This window comes from Solenopsis invicta, chromosome 6, assembly GCF_016802725.1.
Source record: "Solenopsis invicta isolate M01_SB chromosome 6, UNIL_Sinv_3.0, whole genome shotgun sequence".
In the NCBI taxonomy this organism is placed as follows: Eukaryota; Metazoa; Arthropoda; class Insecta; order Hymenoptera; family Formicidae; genus Solenopsis; species Solenopsis invicta.
Genome location: NC_052669.1, coordinates 5,887,550 through 5,914,737, shown reverse-complemented (window position 1 = coordinate 5,914,737; position 27,188 = coordinate 5,887,550). Strand labels below are relative to the sequence as shown.

Here is a 27,188-nt window from a genome sequence, read left to right as displayed (position 1 = left end):
GAATGTAATGAAAGTGTCGGCAATTATTGTTTCTAATAGTTAAAATTTAGAACTTTCCGTTCAGTCACGAGCACAAATCGGAAAAATCGTTAATTTAACATTCAAGTTGAATATAATAAGAACGGCTGCAGATGACGCTGATATTATAATTAATTAAACTTTACTTGGCACGGATACTAACGATTTTATGGTAGAAATCTGGAAATAGCGGTTAAACCGTGCGGTCATAAAGCCTCCACTTTCTTAACTACTTCGTAATACGAGTGCCGGCACGCTGACACTCAAATCGACATTTCCATATAGCAAACGCGAATACGACGAGCGGAACCCGGAGGCTTATTTACGATGTCTATCGAGGTGGCTTTAGTTTCCTCGTAGTCTCGTTTTTCCGAGCGCGTTCAATCGCTTCTCGAATTAAAACGTCCGACTTGGCAAAAGTTCCGTCCGAACTACCCCGCCCAAAAGGGGAGTGGATTCTCGCGCGGGGTGGAAGAACAGGGCGAGCGAGCGACCCCGGCGTGTTTTCTTCGGGATTTTTCTTGCTCACTCGACGAGAGCGCACCGGCGAAAAAGTCGCTGATGGCGAATCGCTTCGGCGACGTGAGATCAGATACCGTACGGGTCAGGGCGAAGGGGAAAAAACAAATCACGATAGCTTGTTAATTAAACATCGGATTTAGCCAATGCTCCGATCGTATGGTTCTTCGTTTAGCAGCGAAGTGCCGTAGTTTTGAAACTTGGCCATGACGGCAAAAACAATCGGCATGAATTTAACTGTATTTTGCATTTTCGTCGGAGCATTTGCTCACCCGAATCGAATCAAAAGTTAAAATCATTAACTCGTACTCTATGGACTACGGTTAAAGTTGGGTAATGCAATGAGATCAATTTGACTTGATAAATAAGTAACGTCATAAAAAGTGTTTTAACACATCGCTTTTTACTTGCGCAATCACAATTTTGCTATATCAATTCTTCATTCAAAATATATCGAGAAACCAGTTTGTTCATAATATTTTACAATGATCAAAAATAAGGGGTTTTTTTTTTAAATCTCGGTCGGTCGCTCGATCTCGAAATTTTTCATAATCAAATTATAAAGACACAAAATAATAGTAAAACCTTCACTTAATTTCACCATTAACAATGTTGAACATTTTTTCTCCAAGTTTATTTGTAAAATTGCAAAAAAAGATTGCGACAAATAAATAAATAAAAAAAAAAAAAAACTGAAAAAAACTGAAAAACCCGTAAATTAAAAGCTCATTATCCCCTAGTAAGTCTCGCGAACATATTAATTCGCAGGGTTAGATATATTTATGACAATAATTGTCGAGATTTAAGGCGATGCTTCATAGAAGTAAGAAATTTAAATGAATATTACAACGTTCTCATTAAAATAATGCCGTTGTTATGGCGACGTATCGATCCTTGCACCGTAGCGCTCTCTTAATTACCGCTCTGCGAGCTGCGGCAAAGCGGAAGAAACAAGGTAACGCAGCGTTTCCCCATAGAGCCATTGTTCATTCGTTATTCGCGCCTGTGCAGGATTTAACGCAATTTCCATTTTGAATACCGTCAACCGTCCATTGCGTTCTTACATCGGGTGCCGATTATACGGGCGGCAATTAAAACGGTATCGCTCCCCCGCTTTCGTATTCCGCGTCGGTACGGCGCGGTGGCCGAGACGGCGCGGCGCGGAAGAATTATTTCGCGACCGGGTTTCGAGGGAGATGGGACAACGGCAATTCCGCGCGAACTTTCGACGTTTCGATGCGAAACGTGCTGAACGAAGTGGATAGCTCTCGCCCGAACGCGGCTACGAGAACCAAAGACGCCACTTAGTCCTCGTGCAAATTTAATTCCGGATCCCTACGGGGTACGTGAAATTGGGGCACCCCTCCGTCATCAGGACGGTTAATATACTTTGTGCATTTAGCGGTAGAGCACGATGAATCGCCCGAGGAACGAAAACGTGACACGGCGCGCACAAGCCCGTCTTCAATATTACATGACTTTTTCCCACGGCAAAATCGCGGAGAGCGAGAATCGTCGGACAGTGCCTTTTATTTGTCGCTAGAACTTTCGGGGGAGGGCTCTCGGGCGTGCGTTGTTTTGTTCGCACGTGGGAGACATCGATCCAAGAACACATCACTGGTAAACGACATTATCCTGTCGAGAGAAACGCAACCAATAATTCAACGGCATGTTTTTGTCGCGCGACTCGCAAGAACCGGCAGCCGCGCTTCGGGGTATCACCGGAGGAACTGTCGTGTCGCCATCACGTTCCCGCGCAAATCGACAAATTTTTATCCTGTTACTTGTTGGCGTGCAATTACCGTTGCATTGAATTCAGATACCGTCTGTTGTTCTTGCTCAAACAATAAATTCAGACGGTACCCTCCGCGTACTAAGTTTTCCTTTTTAGAATATCAATGACGATCTGTATCAACAAAACGGGCACGGGCTTTGATAAAACAGAAATCGTTACATCTTGCTCTTACCAAGGCAAAACGTGCGCGTGTGTCTTCCTTTTTGAGAAGACTGTAGCTTTTAAATTTATGTAAAAGTAAAAACTAATTTATTATTTTTTATTCGCATCGTACTTGCGTGGCAATTAGATTTCTTGAATTTTAATATTATTATTATTGTTTCGTTAACCAAACTTTCCATTTGACGTGGTTTCAGCAGAGATAATTTTATTGCCGAAAGTGATTACACGGTAAGAGCGAACAAGCAATTTCTGGTGACACGATATCTATCCCCCGACCTATCTCGATTCATGATAGGTAGCAGAAAATTCATGGAATAAAATTGCAATAATAACAACAAAAGATAGTACGCTGTTTTCCAGCCCGTATCTCGAAATGGTTTTCAGATTTTTGCCGTAAGAAAGAATGGTAGTGCTACGCAATGGAAGAAAAGGGGGAAACGAAATTCTCATGAAAATTCTACAACGGCGATGGCGGTGTTTCCCGTAATGCTCGCTGATCCTTACATTATATCCGATGTTACTCGCATTTATTGCTTCTATTGTGGTTTTACAAGCGTTCAAGTTACGTGATGCACTTATCGAAAATATTATTATTATTGTTATACAAAACGTCGCAGATTTAACGGAAGAATATTTCCGCGGTAGCCATCTCGATTTGATAAAAGGTTTATTTTAGCGTCCTTTTCAACGTGTACACGTAATACTATAGCGCACAATTGTCGTTTTCGATGTAACGCGATCTCCTAATAACCATGAAAGAACGTATTTTGGAAATGCGATAAGTAAAATAAATAAACTGTAGGTGCACGGTCAATATTTCAATTATCTGGCTAATTGTTTATGCGTTTTTGTTTTCTGCATGCGCGTATCATATAACCACGCGCGATCGCTACGTCATTATATCATTACATGCCTCGGCTAACAATTAATCGCATTATCCGAATGAGGCTTTACCGCGAGCTTGCAGGTATTTATCGTATCAATGGATTGGATAACGAAGTTTGCGTGGTATACGTACGGTCTCGGGGTCGATATGGCCGATACGAGCTTACGTGTGGCGATAAATAGCGAAGCACATGGTCCGCGAAAATATCACTTGTCAAGAAAATATTATATTCGCTTTGAATAGATTCCGTAATGAGAAGACTCGGCGAGGGGAAGAAAAAAAAAAAGAAATCGGATAATCACACTTAAAAGTTTTACGCGAGATTTTTACGCGTAAAAAAAAGCGGAGCGCTTTCCTCGGTAGCCATTTCGCGTCATAAAAACGAGGATGCGTTTTAAAAAATATACAAACATAAACGTACACGCGTGCGTTGCCGGCGGTCAGCAATTAATCGGGTGAGCTCTCGACGAGGGGAAAAAGGTGCTCTCAGCTTTCGCCGGTATGTGTCACGATTTAGCGTGCAATTAGCAAACGCGCTCCCTTGACAGTTAGTCCCTCTTTCCCTCGCCTGGAGCCTCAATTTGACCTTTAATTTCGGAATACACGGACGGAATAGACGAAATTAACTTTGTCTTTCATCAAAGCTTTTTTTCGTGGCGCCCTTAAAAAATATCTCGGCCGGCCAGCCAGAGTAAAAGCTCGCTAAATTATTTGGAGCGCGAGCAGAAGCGTCGGGACGGTCGGCGCGGCGCCGGCGCGCGCGGCGATGCGACGCGCAGTCCAACGTACAATATTTTGTTTTGTGTTGCCGACGAAATTATTTTCATTTATCAGGAAGTCTGCGCGCTCTCTTTCTCCTTCCCCGTCCTTCTCCCCCGTTCACTCGGCCAACGCGCATTAATGATTCGCAAATAAAATAGGAATGCGAATAAACGGCATGGCAAAAACTGACGTCCAATTTGACGGATACTGATTTCACGGTAGCCCACGCACGCGCGCATTATTATTGCGCCCGTGGGAACGGGCTCATCTGGGCGGAATCAACTTTATAACAAATAAATTGAAATCGTGGCGGAGGTTTCAGAGAATCAAGTGAATATCCGTGATTTATGAGGAACTGCCGGACCGGCCGCCGCCGGATGGGTGCAGCATTGACAGGAAATGCCCGACAATCGAGATAGAAAAAAAATAAATAAATATAAAACACGACGCGCACATTGGGCGATCGGTCGGCACGGCACCACCGATGAACGAAAACAAGACGGAAGAAAGAAAGCCCGAAAGCGTACGGGAGAGGCAGAGATGCAGTCGCGCGCATTATTTCCTATCCCCCCTCCCCTCCCCTCCTCTCATCGCGGAAATCACGTATCCGCGAAGCGAAATTAGAATCAAATTAAAAAGCCGGCCGAGCCAATTAAAACGTTTTGCGAAAGTTCAAGAGATTCTTCCTCGGGAGAAAACGGTAGGGTTTCGCGGCGCGGCGGTTTTTTTCTCCCCCTCTCCCCCTCCATTACATCGTTTGCCGTCTGGTCGTCGAATCGGACGCTATTAAACCAACCGTTCTTCCGTATAAATACCGTAAAGCTGAGAAAATAGAGAAAGAAAGAAGTCCGGGCAAGATGTGGCAAAGTTTCTGTTTAATTTTAGAAAGATTTATCCCGCTATGCTCAGCGTGTCGACGCAATCAGTCGCTCGAACAAAGTTCTAGGAATGCAGTTGTAACGTCAGCGTTTTAAACATGTAATTAAAAAAAAAAGGGGGAGGATTGAATTCTAATTTCAAAGCGGCAGCGCGTGATTTCGGAAGTGCCGCGATCGAACGTCACTCGCGACCGTCGTCGATTCCGGGAATGAATCATGAACGAATGATACATCGTCGTCCACGTCGACTCTCCCCGAAGTGCGTTTAAGTGAGGTCTAAATCAGTAAACAGTTCCGAAGCCGTTATCCACGCGCGCGGCACAGTCGAACCTCCATGGCACGGGGATAGGAAGCTTAAAGCTTCGAACATTACCAAACGACCAGCAGCTGTCCCGGAAGCTTCCTTTAAATATTAAACAACGTAGCGACATCCCCGATAGCGCTAATAGTTATTACGCGATATCGCCCGGGAAAACTGTCCCCAAGGCAAGTGACTTTGTTATAAAACACAAACCGTGTGCTCCACCGTACTACCACCACCATCGAAAGGATAAAACTAGAACTTTCCGCCGTATCGTATAACGTAGTCCTTTTGAGCACGAGCCTGCCGACGAAAATTATGCCGGGACATGCAGTTTCAGAATAAGGGCCCCTCTCTTTCTTTCATGCGGTGCTGTCGTAAAAGCAAAATTTTACGCGACAAGGTTGAGTGATATATCTCTTTTACGTATACGTCGCAAGGTATGTTTTGCTCGTGGTATATCCTCGCCGCGCGTGACCCCGTGCTTACAAAGGATCCAATTATTTCCGCGTGCTTGTTTCGTTCGATCATAATTGATAAAAAAAAATATCGCGTCTCTCTCTCACGCTACGACACGCTATCCGATAGTTGGCAAAATTTTAGCGGTTTTTCGAGGATCGCGGCACTCCGTAATTTTCAGATGAACGTACGAGCAGATTTTTATCGGACAAAATAAAATATGTAGCTAGGAAATAGAAATAAAAGATGAATAGAAAGTAAATTAATTTGCAGCTGTAAGCTCCGAAGTAAAATTATTGTGGAAAAAAATGCTTGAATGTCATAAAAACCAATAGTGCTTGTCAATTAATTTGGAAACATAGAGACAAATAAGCGGATATCGGCTTTGTAGATAAGTAAGTTAACAAGTTTCGCTGCTTTCGTCTCCGTCTTCAAGTACATTTGATAACAAAGATGTCGATTGCGTAAAAAATAATCTTGCTTTGACAAATAGGATTTTCCTTCGCCGAAGAATGGGGAATTCGCTTCGTCTATCGGTGCAAATGAACGTTAATAATCGCAATCTCACTTACCTTCGTAACCGGTGAGCGTCGCCTCGGCTGAAACAGCGTCGCCGACTCCGTTCTCAGCTAGGCACTCGTAGTTGGTATTGTCGCGCGACGGCTTGACAGGTTCGATCCGCAGTAAAGCACCATTTTCATACTGGTGCACCACGTACCGGGACTGGGATTCTGTCGACATAAGACGGAAGATTGAGGCGGACGTCTGCGCCGTAAAAAGGAAAACCCCCCCCCGTCACAAAAGGCGAGGAAAATACCGAGACGATCGAGGGCGCGCGCGAAAATGATCGGCGGCAGCAACGGGCGATATAAGATCGAAAATTGCGCCGTTGCGGAATCTAATAAAAGGGGAGTATGTGTGTCCTCTCGTATCCAATTCCGCGGCCCGAGAAATATTGAATGGGAATTGGATCGCGCGTCTGTATAAATTTCGAGAGCGGGCGGCGGCGGTGGCGGCGGCGGCCCGTCCCTGCCATCGCCACCCCCGTCCGCTCCCGCGGCCCTCGCCACGAATTGGCGTTCAGAATGTTACAAGCGGTCGCTGGCCATTATCTCGTCGGGTGTTCCTCGTCGGATTAGCGAGTCGTCGTCGACGAATATGGACCGATCCGTGGATCGCTTGGGCACATACATTCCGCGGATCAGATCGAATGTTATGTGAAACCATCGCGCGTCATCATCGGAATCATCTCGTGGGATTTGCTGGCCCTTCCAACGAGGATGTAGCGTACAAAACTCGAGCTTCGGATTCGATCTTCAAATTGGTATTTCGCAATTTTCCAACAAGAGAGAGAGCAAAAGTTCACTAGTTCAAGTAGTAATGTGCAAATATATGTATGTGTAATCGCCAAAAATAAATTTAGCTAATTTAGGCTATACGTATATAAGAGTAAAAATTGAATCCACATTGCTAAATTTATGCTGAGTAAATATATTGACATTATCTTGAACTAAATGTAATTTTTTTGTATACGTGTACGACACACATACACACACATATGCATGGTAAATTTTAATCGAGCAGTTAGCAATCTATGTTTAGCAATTCTCCATGAGAAAGTTATAAAAGCGGTTTTGATTGACGTAGAAAAGATGCTAAATCAAGATACATTTTCTAAAATAACATTTCAATTTATGGAAATACATTCCTAGTTTACTAAAGGTCAAATGAATTAACCACGAAATTCATGAATATTACACGAACAGATTTCAAATTCTATGAAAGCTATTATATTACAAATGCAATAGACATAGCCGTAAGTCAATGTATGCAACTATTTTCGAGGAATTACTATCCTAGTTATTGTAATTCGGTTTGCGAAAGTGCTGTAACGTCGAACTGTCGCAAACTATTTGGCCGGGCGAAACCTGACAAAAAGATCAGATGTGACACATCTGCATTTCACGAAATGTCCAACAAAACTCATTCCGTCCCAAATGTCAGACGAGCGCAAAAATCGTTTGGACGGAGACTAAGAATAGTTGGAACCGACTGAAAGACAGCGAGATGCACAAGAACGGAAGAACTGCGGCAAAATGCATGAGAGTGCGGACAAGATGGTACGGGGGAAAAATGTGAAATCGGAGAGCAGAGAAACCAGGTCGAGAGAACTTTTTAATTTTGATAAAATTTTCATTCTTTTTCACCGCGGCGCGACGTCCGGTTCTCGTGAAACGAGAAGACATAGATTCCGTCCGCAAGTCGAGCGTCAAAGAGCGCATCCTTGAGCATTCCCAACGAACCCCGGGCGGTGACGATTGGAAGACGCAAACCATGTTGGAGACGGGGAAGGAGAATGTGCGAAAGAGCGCGCGAACTTACGTGAGATTCTCTTGCCGTTCTTTCGCCAGTGTATCTGGGGCGGCGGTGCTCCTTCCGCAGTGCAGTAGAAGCTCGCTATCCCGCCTGCCTTCACCTGCTGCGATTGCGGCTTCACTAGGATCGTCGGCGGGCCTGTGAACAAAAAGACCACACGGGATTCTCTGATTAGACTCGAGCTCACAATAGGATTTTCGTGTGATGGTTATGGCGGCCAGCCTGCCATTTGAAGCGCATTTTGTTCGCTTTAACGCGTATTTTGTAGCAAAAATGAGTTTTTCCTTTTTTTCATCGATTGAAAAATAGGAGAGAGAGAGAGAGAGAGAGAGAGAGAGAGAGAGAGATTGGAGATCGAGAATGCAAAAAAAGTCTGCGAGTGCATGTTTAATTCATCTCAATTTATCTCAGACTTATTTTTGTAAAACATGTCATAAATATCTTTTTCATGTAAATGCTACCTGCAGTTTCTCACAATGATATTGCTTTCAGTGCATAAAGCTTGTTTGACTATGAAAAATAATTTTAAACACTTACAGCACTTGCAGCTAGTTTCACATTAAATCACATTAAATCAATTTTATTTCGGACGTAACAAAGAGTTATTAAATTTGTGCATGTAATAAAAAATATTAATTCAAATGAACACTTTTATTATTTAATTAAATAAGTTTAAATGAACAGCTCTCAATTAAACAGCTCAATTAAAAGCACGATAAAATAGTAAAATAGTACCTAGATAAAGGTTATATGTTATTTGCACTGGAAATCACGTGATCGTTTCATAAAGAATCGCAAAGTAGCAGGAAGTTATATAAAACTGAACCCTTCGTTCATGAAAATTGCGCGTTTTAACGTTTCTCGTGTTAAAATTTAAGTAAAAAGTTCACGGTTACGCTCGCTCGCCCGCCCGCCCAGCGTTGGAAAACGTTATTTTGCAAAGGAAAATTGCAGTCCTCGGTTACGCAGATATTTTCTTTCTACATCAGCTCTGCTTGGGTAATTAGTCTCCTTTTCGCAATTCGGGTCATTAGTCTACTTTCCATCATTTAGAATGGCTTACGTAGATTTTAGTTAAAATGCAGAAGGAGATGACGGACGCGCGGGCACCGAGCGTCAAATTTGCCAACCGGCAGCAAAAATGGCCGGCGCACGAAAAGCGGAACATCCTCCTAATATTAGAACGAAGCGGATTCTGCGTGTTTTCCAAAAAAGAATCGAGATCCCGGAGAATAACGTTCCCGATAATTGTATCGATTTCCGAGCGGGCGTTTGCAGCCTTCTACGAATTAACGTCGTAAAAGTCCAATCTGATTGCGCTCGCGAAATTTATACTCGTCGGTCGAGAACGGCGTATCTCTGCCGTCATCGATCGCGCGGCGCGGCGGCTACACGAATGCACCGGGCCAGAAGTCGGTGACCGAAATTAGTGGATTTAGTGCGGCGGGAAGTCCAAACTGCCGCCGCTGCTACGCTTTAAACCTGGGGAATAAAGAGACGGCCGGTGCAAGATGGATGAACGTGACGCGCTCCTTTGTCAGCCTCGCGCCGCGCTTCGCTGCGATGTCGAGCGGCCTCCAGAGAAAGTAGAAGAGAGGAGGAAAAAAGAGAGATAGGGACAGAGAAGAGGCAAGGGAGGGAGAGAGATAGAAATGTAAAAGAGAATCGTCGTAGAGATGCGCTATCTGGAACGAGGGGAGAAACTACCGCTCATACTAAATTGGTCTCGGAACTTTGCGATCGTGTTGATCCTACCGCCGCTCGGCTCGGGAAGGAAATCGACACGTCGTTTATGAGCATTATTCCCGTAAGTTGAGAGCCCGAGTGAAAAGCGAAGCGCGGCTTTTTGTCTCATCTTTTTTACAGTTGCGCCAATGTCAATCTTGAACCGCGCGGCTCGCCGAAACACCTGTCCCGCAACGAGACTAATGGATAATAATAAAATGTGATTTTCCAGCCAAGAGTGCTAAAAGAATGTTTATCTTGGCGCAGCCGAGCTAATGTCGACGTTTATACGATCGTTTCACGACCGAAAAATGTTTGCCCGACGTTTACGGGTGCCCGGTACGCGATAAACTCGGCTTATACTACTTTCTACGGCGCGGCATCGGCGTCTCCTTTTTCTGGGTCATTAGACATACTTTTACGATGTCGGAGTACATCGCACGCAGTAAAAAAACTTTTTAATCCAAAGTGCAATCGTTCCGAGAGAATTCGCGACCCGCGGCTCGCGTCCGATTTTATTGCAGCATTTTTTAAATGGCGACCGTCGTATCATCGAGTGACATACTTTATCGGACATTAAAGGAAGAACGTATCGAAAAATAATAGCGGTTTATCGAGATAAACCCTGCGACGTCCCGCGATATACGAGAAATATACCTCTGAAATGTTCTTGATGCGCATGAAAATTTTACTTTCAAAGAAAGTGATAATGTAATGCAAATGAAAGTGATAATACAGTGTTATAAGCACTTAAATAATATTTTATTTACATGAAATTAAAGCTTTCATGAAACGTAATTATACTCTCGTATAATTATGAAAAAAAAGCAAATCCGGATAAAAAGTAATACAAATGAATGAAAGAACGCGAAGACAAATTGTATGAATTGCGTTAAATTTTATGAAGGGCGATTCAGTCCCGCAAACGAAAAAAAAACGAGAAAGTTTACAAAACTAACTGTATAGATGAAAGCGGTCCTTTTTGCGGAAGAAGCACAAAAATGCAGCCGAGTAATGAGCGCGAGCTTGTCGTTTTCGCCATGAAAAATTAAACTTGCAAAAATGCATATGTACAACAGACTCGACGATCCTACAGTTGACAGGTACGACCGCTCTAATCTGCAAACGCAGGCCGTGGACACTTCACGCACGTATGCGCACATGCGCGCTTCGGTCGGACGTAATTTAAGTTAAATATTATTCCGCCGACGAAGCACAGGTAATTTTTGATCGAATTGTGCATTCAGAATTACTCTTATCCGAACGTATTGTATCTCCGCGCGCAATTGTCGTTCTACCGGAATTGCTCGTAACAGGTCCATTAGTCGACCACGGTCGCTGTGTACACATAGAACACGTACACGTATGTACGACAAGGCCGCTCTCGCGTATGTATACACGTGGGGTACATGTATGCGTACGGCGATGCTTTTTATACAATTTGCTGCGATTTTATCTCGTGAACTCGCGGTGTAACTTACGCAGACACGTAACGGAAATGTGTAGTGCCTTTATCCAAATGTGTGTAGAGAGATTGCTATTACCATTATAATAGATTTTCAATAAATATAAATAGAACAGTAAGATATGATAACAATTCGGAAAGCTACATTTAATTTAATTTTTCGACATTCGACTTAATAAATTTAATGCTTGCTTGAAAAGTTATTTTCAGCAGCGTCGCGCGTCGGTTTCGATGTTATCGTTTGAAACCCGAATTATATGTAATCGAGAAAGGTTTTTGCGACACCATTTGCGAAATGTCGTTTCCAAATCTTCGATCAGAATCTTCGAAAGTTCCGATATATACGGAGGAGCAAGTACCAGTTAAATTCCGACATAGCAAATACCGAGTCTATCTCTCGGCTGCAGCAGTTTTCGATCTTCCGCCGCTAAAAGTGACCGTTTGCCCGATTCCATTAAAAGTGGATGAACGGGGAAACAGAGGGATAGAGCAAAAATAGGAAAGAGGTCGTCCGCGAAGGAGGACCATCCCCACTGCAACTATACTATATCGATTCGATCCGACTGGTCAGCAATTCAAAATGCAATATAGATAAAGCTCGCAGGAGATATTACGGTGCCAATGTGCAATTTGTTTCATTTAATCGTTCGCGTAATTTCATTTGTATTCCTTTCGCTTTATTTTTCGATCGTAGATGCCGAAATAGCTCGCGTGATAATAGCGTAAAATTATTTCTGTAATGATTGACAATACGAGATGATTTGACAAAATATTTTCTCCATTTTGAGAATATAATAATGATACGTAAATAATGATACGTTCTCCCTCGCGCAAAACAAAAATCAATTATATTTGCAGGATATGTCAAAGAGTTTTTAGATATGTAAATAGTTAAAATTATAATGCGAACTAATTTCTGTTTAATTTGGATAGATCAAAATTAAGCTGGTAAATGCATACATATTCATTGGCCACAATCGTAAACGTATCTAGCGCAGACGCTATTAACGTATTATATTCCAATAATTGATTTATCATACCCGACTGTTGGTTGAAAATATATGTCGTTTATATAACGGCATATAATCTTTATAAACTCTCAGCGAATTGTAGCAAAGATTTAACTTTGTGATATTTTTGATGCAACACAAATTAGAACGTGTTCCCGAAAATACGCATCGAATTTAGGGAGATAATTCACTTTAGTCGCTGACATTTATTTATCCGAAATTTTCCCATTGCCGCTATCTTCTCTTCGCGAATAAATCATTTTCAGTAATAAAGATAAAAAAGATGCGATGAATGTGATTTTGACTGAAACGATAAGGGAAAAACACGCGAGAGGTGTGGGGGCACGTTGTCAAGGCGGGAGTAATAGCTCGGCTCGAAAAATATTGGAAAAGCTTGCACGTGCCCGCCACTCGCTGCTCTTTCCTGAGAGACTCGCGCTGCCGGGTTGCACGCGAGCCGGCGAGTGTACACAAAGATTAAACGCCGGTGAAAATTAGATTGCGAAAAGCGAGGCATGCCGTCGTTGCATCCCGCGAAATGAATGTCGGACCACTTTTAAAGAGAAAGAGAGAGAGAGAGAGACGTGGGTAAAAGTGAGAGAGCACTCCAGGACGAAGGGAGACGACGCTCTGGTGAAAATGAAAATAGTAACATGGGACAAAGACTTTCAGGACGATCCCGCGTACGTCCATGGAAAGTTATTCTGTGGGTAATTCTGTGTGCGACAAGCGGGAAAGTGTTTTCTCGTCCCGCAATAAAGTCACTTGCAAAAGGTCAGAGTCCAACGTAATCGGAGATACGGGTGACCGGGTCGTCGTGAGACACTTTGGTAATGAAGAGCGTGTCGTTGTATTGGATGCATATCGGCGATTCAAAGTGGATTCTATTCCGCGCGGCACGACGCGCTCGCGATCGCGATTTTTCACGCGAATCGATCGCCAATCCGTACAAAAATGCGCGACGGCAATATCTCATACTTAAAGTTTATAGCTATTCGGCACGGGCCCCAGATAACTTGGAGAAAAAGTTTCGCTCCCGGTGTCGGCATTACATTTTATAGCCCGCCACGTCGTAATTGAAAAAGTAGCCGATAACGGAGCAATCTGCATGCGATTTGAATAACATTACGCGTTACTGACTACCGAACGTATTATAAAATCGATTCGTGGCTGGCGAACACACGCGCGAACGATGTTTCGAGACAATGTACAAAAAAAAGAAAAGAAAAGAAGAGATTCTTGAGAGCCATCGGTAGCAATAAATAGAAATTCGCAAAACTTTCGATTGGCAAAAGTGTGGAGAGAACACCGACCGTACGAGCGTCGAGACCACTCCGGGTACGTAGCGCTTCCATCAATTTTGTCACGCGGTAAATTCCCGAAAGGCGTGCCCGTGCGAGCGGTACTATCGCTAATTAATATCAAAATACGGCTGTATTAAAGCCGTGATTTTCAACGAAGACCCCGCACGCATCGGAAAACGCGCGGCCGCTGTAGGAATATTACTGAAAATACGCGGCAATTACATTAACGCATTCCCCGCGGGCTGTCGGGGGGTGAGAGGGGGGAGGGCGAGTTTTGGTGGGCGAATCGCGAAACAAATACGGATGCATTTAAACGGATTCTGATATACGCCCGGCCCCTAAATAACACGTGAACGTGAGCGTGCGCGACGCGGCGTACGCAGGGCTCATTTATGGAAACGAAAGGGGGGGAGGGGACGGTAATTACGAATCGGGAGTCATTTCGGGCTCGCCGGTACCACGACCGAATTCGAAAGAGGACGGACCTCCGTGCCGGCTCGTTCGAAATTTCGTGCCGTCCGTGCTCGTCGGGTCGATACACCGTGTGTGCAATTTCGGATGCAGCTACAGAGTCGCTGCGCCGATCTTGCTCTCACTCACTTAGCGTTGATTTTAACGCAATTATTTTTGCAAATATATATGTATACGCCATCTATACCGAGAATAGATAAAATAAAATGAAAACCTGGAAAATACATTACTTATTTTTTTAATAAAAGATTGGCTATCATTTGTCATTAATACAGATTTTATATATTTGAAATAAGGTGATAAAATGCTTAAATAGTCGCCAGCGCGATGTTATACCATTCTTCTAACAGAATACTTAATATTGGAGAAGGAAATTTATTTTCACTTTCTCTGCTCTTCAGAACTATTCACAATGACATGATGCTATTTAAGCTAGTCAGTTACGTTGGTAGAAAAAAATGTTAAATTTTTAAAGAACATGGAACAATTTTGGAAAATAGTGTGAGCAGAGCAAAATTCTTCTCCAACATAACTTATGTAAATCAATTGAAGATATTCCGTTAAAAAAATAGTACAACATTCCTGTAATAAAAATCTGCATTAAAACACACACAATAAATTAAAAAAAAATTATATATATCTATTTGATAGATGAACGTACGTATGCAAACACGATTTTTGTGCGTACGATCGCACTCCTGTTAGCATTCGATCGTACAGTAAATATAGTAAATATTAATTCAATTTAAATGGATTTTCATCCACGTTCTTTTGCGTACAGATGTACACAACATTTAAAGCTTGGCCGCGATAGGTGAGCGCGGTGTAAGGGCGAGCTTGTGTCTCGTTGCTCGAATATAATGTATTAACAACGCCGAGTGAAATCTGGCCGGGTTAAAATAATGAAAATTTTGCCGGCGCGCTGCATCGACGTAACACGAGGAAACGCGTACGTTCTTTTAAACAAACATTGAACGAGAAACAAATGTAATTAAATTACAATTTATATGTACGTATGTATATAAAGTAGAACGAGAGAGAATAACGTCCGTGTTTTTTTTCGACGCTGTACCTTTCTTGTATTTTTAAGATGAACAGTGTTGCCAATATCGATTGTCATTTTCGTGAGGCATAACTTTTTTTATTCAACGAAAATTAAGCACGTCGATGCTGAGAAACAGCGATTGAAAATGCAGAGCCAAATGAAATGTGATTCGCGTTCACTCACGCCGTGTGCCGTCCTACCAAGATGGATCTTAATTCCAATAACAGAAGCAATTTATTTTACATCGTGTTACGTATTATTTGCAGATAGTAAAGGAAATCGAACACAATTATCTGAATTCCGAGAAGAAACTAGATCAAACTCTCTAAGAATACTGCGACCTCGTCTATTCTTATTGAGCGATTCGGGGTTATTTCCGATAAAACGTTCCGATCAATATAAAATATGTACGCCATATTTTTGTAAATCCGGCAAAAATATTTAATCGTATCTCGTAGCTAAAGTGACACAGATACGAGATTAAGTGCACGTCTTTCTGTGCCAAAGACGTGATACGTTCTCCGTTCGACCAGACATTAAACGCCCCATTAACTTTGATCGTTTCGAGATTTTAATGTAATACGACGCGCACTGCTCAATTGAATCACGTTATTTTTCTTTGACGCGGCTCGCACAGCTAACGAGAGGGCCGTTCGTTCTCGCGGTTCCATGACTGACGTCGCACGGTCGGAAAAATTGCAATTTATTCTCCTTTGGAATTAAAGCGTCCATTACGGCGGAGCTTGGTATCCACCCGGTAACGCTCTGGGCCCGGTTACTTCCCTATCCATCGCCTAACGTCGCCGGCACTCTAAAACCCCTTTCCGCCCGGCACTTCCGTTCACCACCTCGCTCTCGTTCTTTCCTCCGCGATAAAGTTACGCCGCTGAAAGGAGCGGACGGGGAACCGACTCCGTCGACGCCGGGCGCGATTTGTCAACCGGGGGATTATCCGTTTTCCACGTTCCTTTAATGAGATAAACAACCGTGGTGGAGAGACGCGCCAAGCACAACGGGTGGGAGAAAAGAATAATTTCTACGGCGACACGAGAAGACACGGCGGAAGATTCGTTACTCTTCTCTCGCACCTTCTTAATTTATTCACTCGTCCTTCTCGCCGCGGAGTCGAGACTCCGTACTCGTCTCGGCGAAGCCCTTCTGCATCCGCAATGTTATCACCAACAATGCGAATCATTGTTGTAACGTTACATTTCTAATTTTTCTTACTGTAATATTTTTTTTATTTCTGTCTCTCTCTCCCTCTCTCTTTCTCTCTACCGATTTACTCCCTTTCCATATGATTTATTTTATTAGAGAGAAACTCGAATTCGAGAAATTCTGATTCCTGTAGTATTCCGATGCAACAAACAATTACGATGCGTTGCTGACCGCAGAGAATCCGGCGAGAGAATGGGCGGGACACACCGGGACCGAATCGCGACTCACAAATTCCTCGACGGGGTGCATCGATGCATCGCTTTCGCACGCGCGCGGAGCACCAAGTCGTACGGGGTAGCACAACAACAACCGGCGCGGCGCGGCGGCGCTTCGATACGTATGCAAAGCGAATGCGTTTAACCAACTTCTCGTAGAGAATTTCCATTAGTCAGGGTAGGAAACGACAGCCTCGTAGAGCGGAAACTCACACGGCGGCGAAGGGGAGGGCGGCGGGCCGGCGAGGAGGGCGATACTGGCTTGTTTTCGAGATACCAAGCCGTCGAATGATTTCGAATCAACGCGTCTGGTAGCGCGTATAATTCAATTTGAATATGTATACGGGACCTGCGGCGCGCGAGCGGAGCCGCGCGCGCGCACGTCCGCGTTCCCATCGGCTCTCGCGTAATTCTCGCGTGCATATACAGCGGATTGTACTTCTCGCATTCTCTCTCTCTCTCTCCCCTCAACTTCCTCATGTAACACAGACATTACCGTCGAGAGGATCTACTCGTTCCTTCTCATCGTTTCCCGCTTCGTCTCGCGCGGCACTTCTTTTTCCATTTATATACCTCGCCATACACCTTTCCTGCCATACTCGTTCCCCGCATCCGTCGGGAATGGATCATCGGTTATCGAGCACGTTTGCCGGGATACTTTAATCTCTCCCGCGCGCGCGATAATACACGCTCGCGCGTCGAAGATATTTTTATAACGTGCGACGCGCCTCGAATTTTTTTACCCTCTCGCGCCCGCGCGCCCCGGGGAAGCTTTCAGGCGGCGTCACGAGGGATTTCTTTACGAGCGGCATGATGCTGATGGCGGCTGCGGAACGGCGGGAGGACGGCACAACCCCCGTGTCAAACGACCGTTCCCCTCTCCCCCCGGACCTAAGAGCGTCTCGCTCCGCGGGAGGGTTCGGTATGGTAGAAGCGAGATGCGAATGTCGAAGGGCCTGCGCTGAATTTATGCAGATGTATGCCGGCAATATTCTAAATAAGTAGGTAGGTGCACCCTCTCCGCGCAGCGCCGTTCCTCGCCACTCTGAATCCCGACCAACCAAACGCGATCATCCACCGTCGCCTACGGCTCATTGTAAAATCGCAGCGACGGTGACGGCGACGACGGCGTCTTCTCTCTACGACTGTGTTCTCTCGTGATGGCGTCCCGGCGCCGCGCCGCGCCGCGTCGTCTTCGGCGCAATTAACGTTTCTTAGCCGCGCTCGCGTTTCTCCGAGTGTCTCGACGTCGACGACGACGACAACGACGAAGCTTCTTGCGGCGACCGGGGAGAACAATCGAAGTCCCAGTGGGAGAGTCCTCGCAATTCGGCGAACTTGTGAATATTCACGAGGCCCCGCCGCGCGCGTTCGAGGTCTTTCTTGAATTATCTAATCCCAAAACAACGCCGCGCGCGCACGCGCATTCCTTTGTAACGTGCCGCACGAAACTCAAACATTTTCACTCGCGCACGCTTCACCGAGCGTATGGTAAAAGCTGAATTTCGACAATTTATTATTACCCGACTCGAAGAGTCATAATTTCATCGTAATTTTAACGCCTATTTATTAATCGACTAAAAAAAAAAGAAATAACGTAACGTAATTAATATTCAATAAATATTTATTATCGAATTTTTAACATACTCGATATAAATAGCTAACTTAATAATCGAGTTGTAAACTACAATTTTTTCTGATGAAAAAAAAATTTTTTTTTTAATAATTCCAAAATTCGGCAATTATTAGTAAATCTTTTCCTCGTGATAACCATATTTTTTTCTTTTACTTCATTGCACGTATTTATAAAAAAGAATATTGAAATGATAATAAAAGAACAGCAATCATATTTTATTCTCAAATGATTGATCGTGCCTTTTATCGAGAGGTATTACTCTTCCACATCAAATAAATGAATTTTCATCGCTGCATAAGCGTGCCCATTTCTTTAACCAAATCGTCGTTTAGAAACTCATAGACGGTGCACTTAGCGGCGCGGAGGGTCGAGGAGGATGAAGGGTAATATAGCGAATTTCAGCGGTCGAGTGCACTCTTGCCGAGTGATGAGAGGGCAAGGACGACTTTCAATTTACGCAAGAACCACCGCCGTCACGTATGCGCATAGATTAGTAGGTCGCCCTGCGACGTAGACGTAGCGCCCTAATCAGCACTTGGCGTTTTAACGCGGTTAATCGCGCTTCAATTAGCCGGGGGTCGTGCCTCCTCTCATCCCTTCCAACTGAGCCGGGACTTTCTTGCTACCGCCGCCGCCGCCGTCGTCGTCGTTGCTAGCGCGCGCGCGAGCAACGCGGAGGAACTTTCGCGATCGTCGGGCCGTAGCGTGCAATTAGGTGCAAAGTCCCGTGCATTAAGAAGACCGGCAAGAACCGTTAAAAGACATTGCCGGCAGAAGATTAGTCGACGATAACGTCGGAGTTACATTGCCGTTAAAGCGGCGCATTAGCGTAATGCTCGAGTGTGTTATTTTTCCCCCGGAAAAGACGGTATCTCGCTCTCGCTTCTCGTTATGCGTGCGCGTTACTCCAATCGGCGATTATTATACGCGAGCGCTTCGAGCAGCCCGCCGACGGGAACGAGCGAACGAACGAATAGACTCTCTTTCTCCCTCTGCCCTCGTGAGACGGTAGACGCGAGAAAATTATAACGTAATCGTTACGTCGCACGCAACGTGTACGAAGTGAAGGAGATCGAAAACGCAGTCTCGAAATTCGCCTTTTCGTGCAGAGGCTGGCAGCGGGACCGACCCGCGTTCGCTATCGGCCGTGAAATAAATCACAGAATCAATTCTGATACATACCGGGTGGCGCCATAAATAAAAGTGCGAGGTAACCGGAGATACCGCGCGCCGTAGATCGCGGTGTCTGTTACGTACAACCGGAGAAGAGGGAAGGGGGAGAGGAGGTGGGCGACGGAAACAAATGACAGCGCATAAGCGGGTGGAAACACTCGAAAGTCGGTTGTTGCCGCGACGGCCGACACGGTGGTCGCATGAAATTTGAAATTCAAAGCGTCCGGGGAAAAGCCGGCCGATAACGGTGGAAAAGAGAGATAGATAGATAGGTGAGACGGAGAACGAGCGCGGAACGGTAGCGGGACCCAGGGCAAAAATACACATTAGAGGGATTTGAAATTTAGATACTCGGCTCTGGCCCTCCTTGCCCCTTGGCCACCTCTATACGAAATTGAGCAGTCCGTGCTCGAAAAACAGGCCGATTTGCGGGCGGTAAGAGTGCACGCTGCGCGTGTCTCGAAACCGCTTGATTCCGAGCCTGATCGATGTTACGTGCGCGAGGTCCACTTCTTCTGACCCCGTTCTCTCCCTCTCTCCCTCTCTCCCTCACATCCGTGCACGGGGGAGTGTATTTTTGCCAACGAGCCGCGTACGGGTCCGCATACGTTCTCCACGTTGCTCGCTCGCTCGCTTGGTCTATATACGTGTTGTGTGCGCGAGCGCGAGCGGCGCCCTAGATGCTAGCCGGGCGGATAACATCGCGGGCGTCCCCCGGCGCTCGCCACCCCCGTAACGTGTGTTACGGGCGTTGTTTGTACTTACTTGTCATGTACGTGATGTAGTGCGAGTCGCTGATGTTTCCTGAAAGAAGCTCGTTGAGTCAAGTCGTACGTAATGTCCCGGCGATGCCTCGCGAGCCCCGCAGGCACGCGCGTCGCTGCGCGTTCAACGTGCGTCAACGTGCGTTTTCGCTTTGCGCGTTTGAATGCGAACACCATGACATTTCTCGTCGAGTATTTCGTTGCATTAGCCGTCGAAACTAATCCGCGGCTTATTTACTTCCAACTATATTGGCCGTGCAGGAATTAATCGCGTATACGTTAGCGCACTGATTAGTTTCACACGCGTCTACATTTATATAAAGAAGAAGAGAATAATATTGGAAGTTAATTATCCCCCGCGGTTTTCGTGTTTACCTCGGCAAGGTATACGTATTTGATCAAGCTCAACAATGGAGTAAGGAGTATACGCGGAGCTTTCGATATCCCTCTCGAATTTCATCGCCATACTGCCGCCGACTTCGAAGCCACGAAGGCATGCCATCGACACGCGACTTGCATCCCTCGATAATACAGTCGCGGCTCTCGAGAGCCGTGTCGATCTCCACCGACTTGGAATATTCGCGTGTGTGAAAGCGCCGAGACATGGCACGAACCCTAGGGAGGCACGAAAAGGGGCCGCGGGAGAGTGAGGGAAAGGGTGGGCGTTTGGTGGTTTTGCGAGCGACTTGGTCGGCAGCTGTCGTGAAAGCTCTCGGAAAAGCGTGAAAGCGCGAGATACGTTTCGCATGCGTTCCCGTTCGCGGAATATAACCGTCGCCGTCGATGGCGATTGCGATATTTTTACGCTCGATGTTTAGTATTCATTCTTGTATGGTCGTTCAATGTTACCTCGTGCTCGCGCGAATAAATGAATCGCCAATGGGCGTGCTTTAAAATTCAAAGTATTCGCGTTGCGAGGAATTAAAGCGGAAAATTATAACTCCTGTCGAAAATTATACGGCGCGCGAGAGAATCGCATAATCTACCTTTATTTTTTGTCTAATATTATTAGTTCTATCAATCATTCGGAATTATAATCGTATTTAGGCCGAAAATTGTGGAACGTCTAAAATAGATAGACGTCCGAGAACGATTTATTATTAAAAACTAGCAAATTAAATCTATATTCCAATTTTACATCTATTTTACTTCATGCTTTTTATCTTAAAAAAAAAAAAAAAAAAAATCCAATATTTCTTTTACTGTAAAATGTATGAATATTATAATAGTCGTAATATTATAAATATTGCGATAAAATTATGTTATGAGATAATTAGTGACGTTAAAACCTCTTTAAATTCAATATTAATCTCGTTCGTCTATCTTTAATCTTCTCTTAACAATATCGCAAAATTGTCTATTTTTCAGTCGCCGGTTGACGCGTCACCGCTACGAGTTGTAATAATTTTAAAGACACATGTGTAGATTCGTTTTACAGCGCCACTTTTCATAATAAACGCAAACGCGTTCCTTCATGCGTGAAGCTTCTCGCAGACAAACAATAGGCGGATGCATCCCCGAGATTCACGCAGTCGCGACATCGCCATTTCGGCGCAACCAAAACCACTGTTATTCCGTCTTGTTTGCGGAGCTCTCGTCGACGATACGTCGCGTCGTCTCCCGTCGTCGTAGAGATTTCCCCGCCCCCGCCCCCTACCGAATAGAATATTAATTTGGCGAGATTGTGTGTGAGGAGGTATCGACACGCTGCCTCTTCTCTCAGACGGTGGATGTAAATTAACTTTGAGAAACAATCTTGTCGTTAACTTGGCGTATAATAACGCGGGCGTGGTATCGCTACGATTCTGCCCTTTCGCACCCTTCGCTGCCAAAATCCCTTCATCTTCGCGGCAGTATGACAGCCCGATCGCTTCCCCCGCCCCCATTGATATCGAGCAGCATTTAGAAGATATATTTTATCGCGTCTTTCATTCGTACGCGACACAACGCCGTCCCCGTGTAATAATCTTCGGCCATCATTCTTCTGATTTACCCCGCTTGATCCTGAAGTTTATATCTCGCGATTATTCACGATAGTCACGACAGAGGCGGCAAGTTACGCGCTCGTGCGTACTTTCCCCGATTTTACGATACTCGTCGTTAAATTTGCCGATCTTAATAATCCAGGTAATGAAGACGACGACGACGACGACGACGACTCGTTACCGATAAGAAGTCATTATGCCTCCGTTTTATATTCGCGAGACATAAATAAGTTCGCGCAGAGGGGGCGGGGCGGGAATTATGCGCCCGAGTAATGTCAGTGTATCGGTGACGGGCTCCTATAACCGTATTGCGCGAGATTATTTTCTCGGCCATAAAAAGTTACGTGTCACGGGCCTTACACGCTCGTACGACGGGCACGGGATGTGAGACACGAAAATTGCCGTCGTCGCCATGGGAGCCGGAAGGTTTTTATGATGGGAACTAGGAACGCGCGAAAGCGAGTCCTAGCTGATGAGCCCGGGAATCGTTTTTTTTTTTTTTCATCTCACCCGCGAGTAGTCCTTTTTAACATGGTACTGTATAAAAGAGAGATTGTACGTACACGAACGTTATATTTGTTATGTTAATTTGAGAATTAAATTCGACGCGGTTAATTTATGAGAAATATTTCACGTGTCCGGAATTTTTTCAAGCGCGCGCTTCTCTCGCAACGTCTCGGCGGATGGGAGTGGGCTCGAGCGAGTACAGCGAAATACAGCCGCCGAGCGAGAATTCAAAACCGGCCGAGTATATAAATGCATTTTATAATTAGTTTCTCTACGGCGGGCTAACGTTAAATTAACGTCAGCCCTCGGCGTTATGACGAAGTTGCCGTGCGCGGTAACTTGCGAGAGCGATACGTCACGCCGTTGGCAGAGGAAATCCATGCGGGCCGGGCATAATGCGAATCTATAACTCAACTCATGCATCTCGTTATCGCGAATTGGTGGGCGCCGTCGTCGTCGTCGTCGTCGTCGTCGTCGTCTCATCGGTGCCTCGATGGCACAAGCGTCATCTCTATGCCGCGCCGCCCGCATCCCAGGCACTTCTGTTCATCAGAAAAATATCGAGCTCGGCTCAAAACAAACATTTGCTTTTTGCAAACGAAGAGTTTTAACTCGCTTTATGGTCCCGTAGTGTTTATTTTGTAACACGAGCGGGACAAGTTTATCTGATAGGTGTACCGATCGTAAGTGTAGATTGTACGTCCCAATAATTGCGCGTAAATACACTCGCTGACGGAAAACCGGATCAGTCACAAAAGGGAAAAAAAGAAGGGGAAAAAATACGCGGAAGAAGAAAAAAAAACGGAGTTGGCGAAAGAAACGCGTTCGCGTACGTTTAAATGGGTCCACCATATCTGCGCCATTACCGTGGTTCGAGTACGATGCCATGTCGGCATAGCGGCTCGACGATCCGTATATAACTGACCTATTTACGTGGCGCCGAGATACGTATCGCGATCACGTGTATACGCTAGTTCGATCGTATTTTCGTGCGAGTCCGGGATCATGCGAGCCCCGCGTACAAAAGCGAGTTACCACCCGTCGAGCGCCAAGAGCCGCAAGAAGGGAGGCTCATTTGGAGAAAACGCATTTCGATCGCCGGCGCGCGAAAATCGCGCGCGGCTATTTACAATTAGATCGGTGAGGCGAGAGCAGAATTCGTGGATCGGTTATTAAAATGTCGTGTCCACGCCGGGGATTCCGTAAATTCTGACACCGTCAACGGTTGCATTCCGTTGCGGATTGACAGATATGTGTGTGTATGCGTGTACCCGTGGGGATGTGCGTCTACACAAGCGCGATTTTTATTATCACTCATTCCGCGCGGTCTCTTCTTCGCTCGGCATTCCGGGCTATCAGACCGCGCATTCACGCCGTCGAATTCCTACAGAGCTGCTTCGGCAGGGAGGGATATCTATCTTAATGGAAGCAAGACGTCGCCGTCGCTCGTGCCGGCGGAAACTCAATATAAACGGCGAGGGAAGGAATTTTATGGCGCATCAGACTCGACACTCGCTAAATCGCGGCTTATTGCGATATTATACGCGGGAACGTGTGCGCGAACGGTTCGTGCCGACGTAAAACGAATCGTTTCGTTCAATTTTCATCGTTACGGAATCCCATTCAGTTACCCTCAAATGCTTAACACTCCTGTTAAAATTCGAATCTCACATCCGGTGATTTGGGAGAAACGAACGGCGACGTGTGAAACGCGAGATGTTCAAACGGGTGGAATCTCAAAGGCGCAGCGGAGCTAGGCCAAATTAATTCGGCAATGTCAACGGCCGCTTGTCAGCGCGCGATCGAGTTTAATGCGATCGGCGATTCTGATTTCGCGTGCGCAATTTGTAGAATCGGTTTCTCATCGGAGAACTAGTGATGTACAACGTTGGCGAGCGCGGCGAGACCACGAGCCTGGCCGCGTAAATTTGCCTATTGCGTTCGATACTTCTTAAACTACGCGGCAGTTCCGCTAGTTTAGCTGTTCACTAATCTCGGCAATTCCAGAGAATAAAGTACCATGGGGAATAATGACGTTCTCCGCATTACGGATGCTCTCTCACACGCCGATTTGCAGAATTTCTCGTAAAAGTAAAATTTTTATTTAATGTAATCTCTAAAATTATAAATGTACATGCCGTACGCTTCGAAAATCGATATAATCTTTTCCCTCTACTTTGGCATGATACATTTATAATAATGAATACCGTTTTGGTGAAAAAAGATAAAATATGCATTTGCACGAGTGAAGACAATGGATATAAAATGATTGAGTGCAGCAATTAATTCGATTGCATCTTTTGCACCTTTCAATCGAGTGACAAATAGTTGATCGTCGTTTAGCGACACGAGTAATAATTAATAAGAGGAAAATTGGTCGTATCTAACTGCGATATAGCTATAACATTATCATCGAAACTGGGTAACGCGGTGATATATACGGCGCGGCACGTATTTCCTTCGCTCCCCTTAATTTCATTGGCAATATTCAGATCTTCGCGAGTTCCTGAAATCCCATCTATCCTATATACCATCCTCCACCCTATCTCTCTTTCTCTCTCTCTCTCTCTCCCTCCCTCTCCCTCTCTCGCAATTGCTGTGCCGAAGTTTCAAATTAATTGACGTTAAACCTGCTTCGTGGTGCTTCGGATATGATACGCGATCAATATAGACCAATATACCGCGAATGCATCATGCGAGATAGCTTGTTTGTCAGCCCATTCATAACACCCAGGCTTATAGACCCGCGCGCATTTATATTTATCCTATAGCAGATTTAAAATTTCGAAAGGTCTAAGCGCGCAAAATAGTATTTAGAAATTGCATTTGATTATATGGTACATATTTTCACGTTGCTAATAAAAAATAAGCAATTTACATTCACAGTGATAATACTATTTATCCCATTTATGCATTTATAAAAAAAAAAAAAAGAATTGTAAATTAGCAAAAAGTGATATATTGTATCTTCGATATTTCGAGATAGCGTAATCCCGATGAAAGGATAGATTTTGTTCGAGAGTCTAGAACCCGTCGACGACTCTCGTTCTTGAAGCATGTCCGAACGTTGGTCGGTGAGCGGGTCCGAATTTCGCGGACGAGACAAAGACGGACCAATTTCAATTGTCGTCGCCGACGTCGTAGACGTCGACGTCGTTGTCGGCAGTTCCACGTTTCGAATGGGCCATCTCCGCTATCCCGGGCCGCTAAGAGGGTGGAATTGATTAAATAATTGGCCCCTTAGATCGGCCGGCTAGTTTCTGGAATGAATACGTTGGCGCCCGGCCAAATCCCAGCTCTCGAGCTCTCGAGGAACGCAGGGAAGAAGGGGATGAAACCACCAATCCGGACAAAGTGCCGCGAGGACAGTAGATGGTTTAATAATGGTTTCGATTGGGAATGGGAAATCTGCTTGTCACATCGGTTATTAGTTTCGAGAAGTTAGCACCTTTCCGGCCGCGCCTATGCCATCGTATGTGTCAAGTTTCTAATCTACTGGGGACAGTTCGATAAAACTGGCCATGGAATATCGATTAATGGAAACGCAATTCTAGAACCGAGAGAGAAAGAGAGAGAGAGAGGGGGGAGGGAGGTGGGCGGAAAGAAGGAGAGAAAGAGAGATGCAAAGATGCATGTAATATCGAATTCCGTTTCCCGCCGGTTTTCCAATAAACTCGCTATTTCGAATTTGTGTACACGGAATATGGACTATCGAACCTTTTTCCTGTGATTGCACGCGAACCCAGGAGAAATCCCACATTAAGAAATCTCACCAGCCTTGACCAAACTTTTCTCACAATATGGCATCCGAGATGAAATATTTTTCCTCAAAATAAAATATACCTCTGCGAGAGACGTAGGAATCGAGCGCGAGAGGTAATCGATAAGCCGCAACCAGCGAGTACGTTGTGCATTTGCGGGTTTTTAGTGCGATACTTATTTCGTTTCCTCTCTTTCTTTTTTTTTTTTATGAAACTGAATCACGTCTGATCGATCAGATAATGCTAATGCGACCTACTGGCATAAGCCTGTAATTTTATTTAGTCGGCACAACTTTGTTAGGTGAACTAGCCACACAGTGGTGGTTCGTCGGCACGTCGGTACGTCGGTACTCCTGACGTGTTAAAGACCTCAAAGACTTCGCGTGATATCCCTTCTAGGAACGCGTTCCAGATGATAATGGAGGGCATGCGATTAAAACGACTGCCGGCCGAACTATTATACTAATTAGAGCTTCGGTTCTAGGACTTGTACCGCAATTTTAACGCCACTTCGTCCGCTAAATCTCAATCAAACTTTATAAAACACGAATAATTTGATAAAATGAGATTCCACGAGACTAGAGAGATTACCTTACATAAATGTTATATAATACACAAATATAAACATAATATAATATAAAAGTTCCAATCCACGAAAGAAAATTATTAGATAAGCTGAGCAGTGTTTTATATTAAGAAAAGTAACAAATTCCCCTCTAAACCTAATTCCTCGATTCGCGTTTTAGGTTGTTA

The 27,188-nt window shown here is 44.9% G+C and overlaps 1 protein-coding gene across 9 annotated transcripts in view; it reads right to left on the bottom strand.

The window, feature by feature from the left end:
- LOC105200931 (tyrosine-protein phosphatase Lar) overlaps positions 1–27,188 on the bottom strand; it is a 225,861-nt gene that overhangs the window by 114,255 nt on the left and 84,418 nt on the right. For 8 of the 9 annotated variants that reach the window (XM_026135373.2, XM_026135374.2, XM_039450210.1 and 5 more), the window contains exons 2-4: positions 20,184–20,222; positions 8,163–8,294; positions 6,353–6,511 (exon numbers count right to left, since the gene is read on the bottom strand). In XM_026135373.2, the coding sequence (XP_025991158.1) occupies positions 6,353–6,511; positions 8,163–8,294; positions 20,184–20,222 (330 nt within the window). The remainder of the gene's footprint in view (positions 1–6,352; positions 6,512–8,162; positions 8,295–20,183; positions 20,223–27,188) is intronic. The other variant, XM_026135377.2, reaches the window with a different exon arrangement.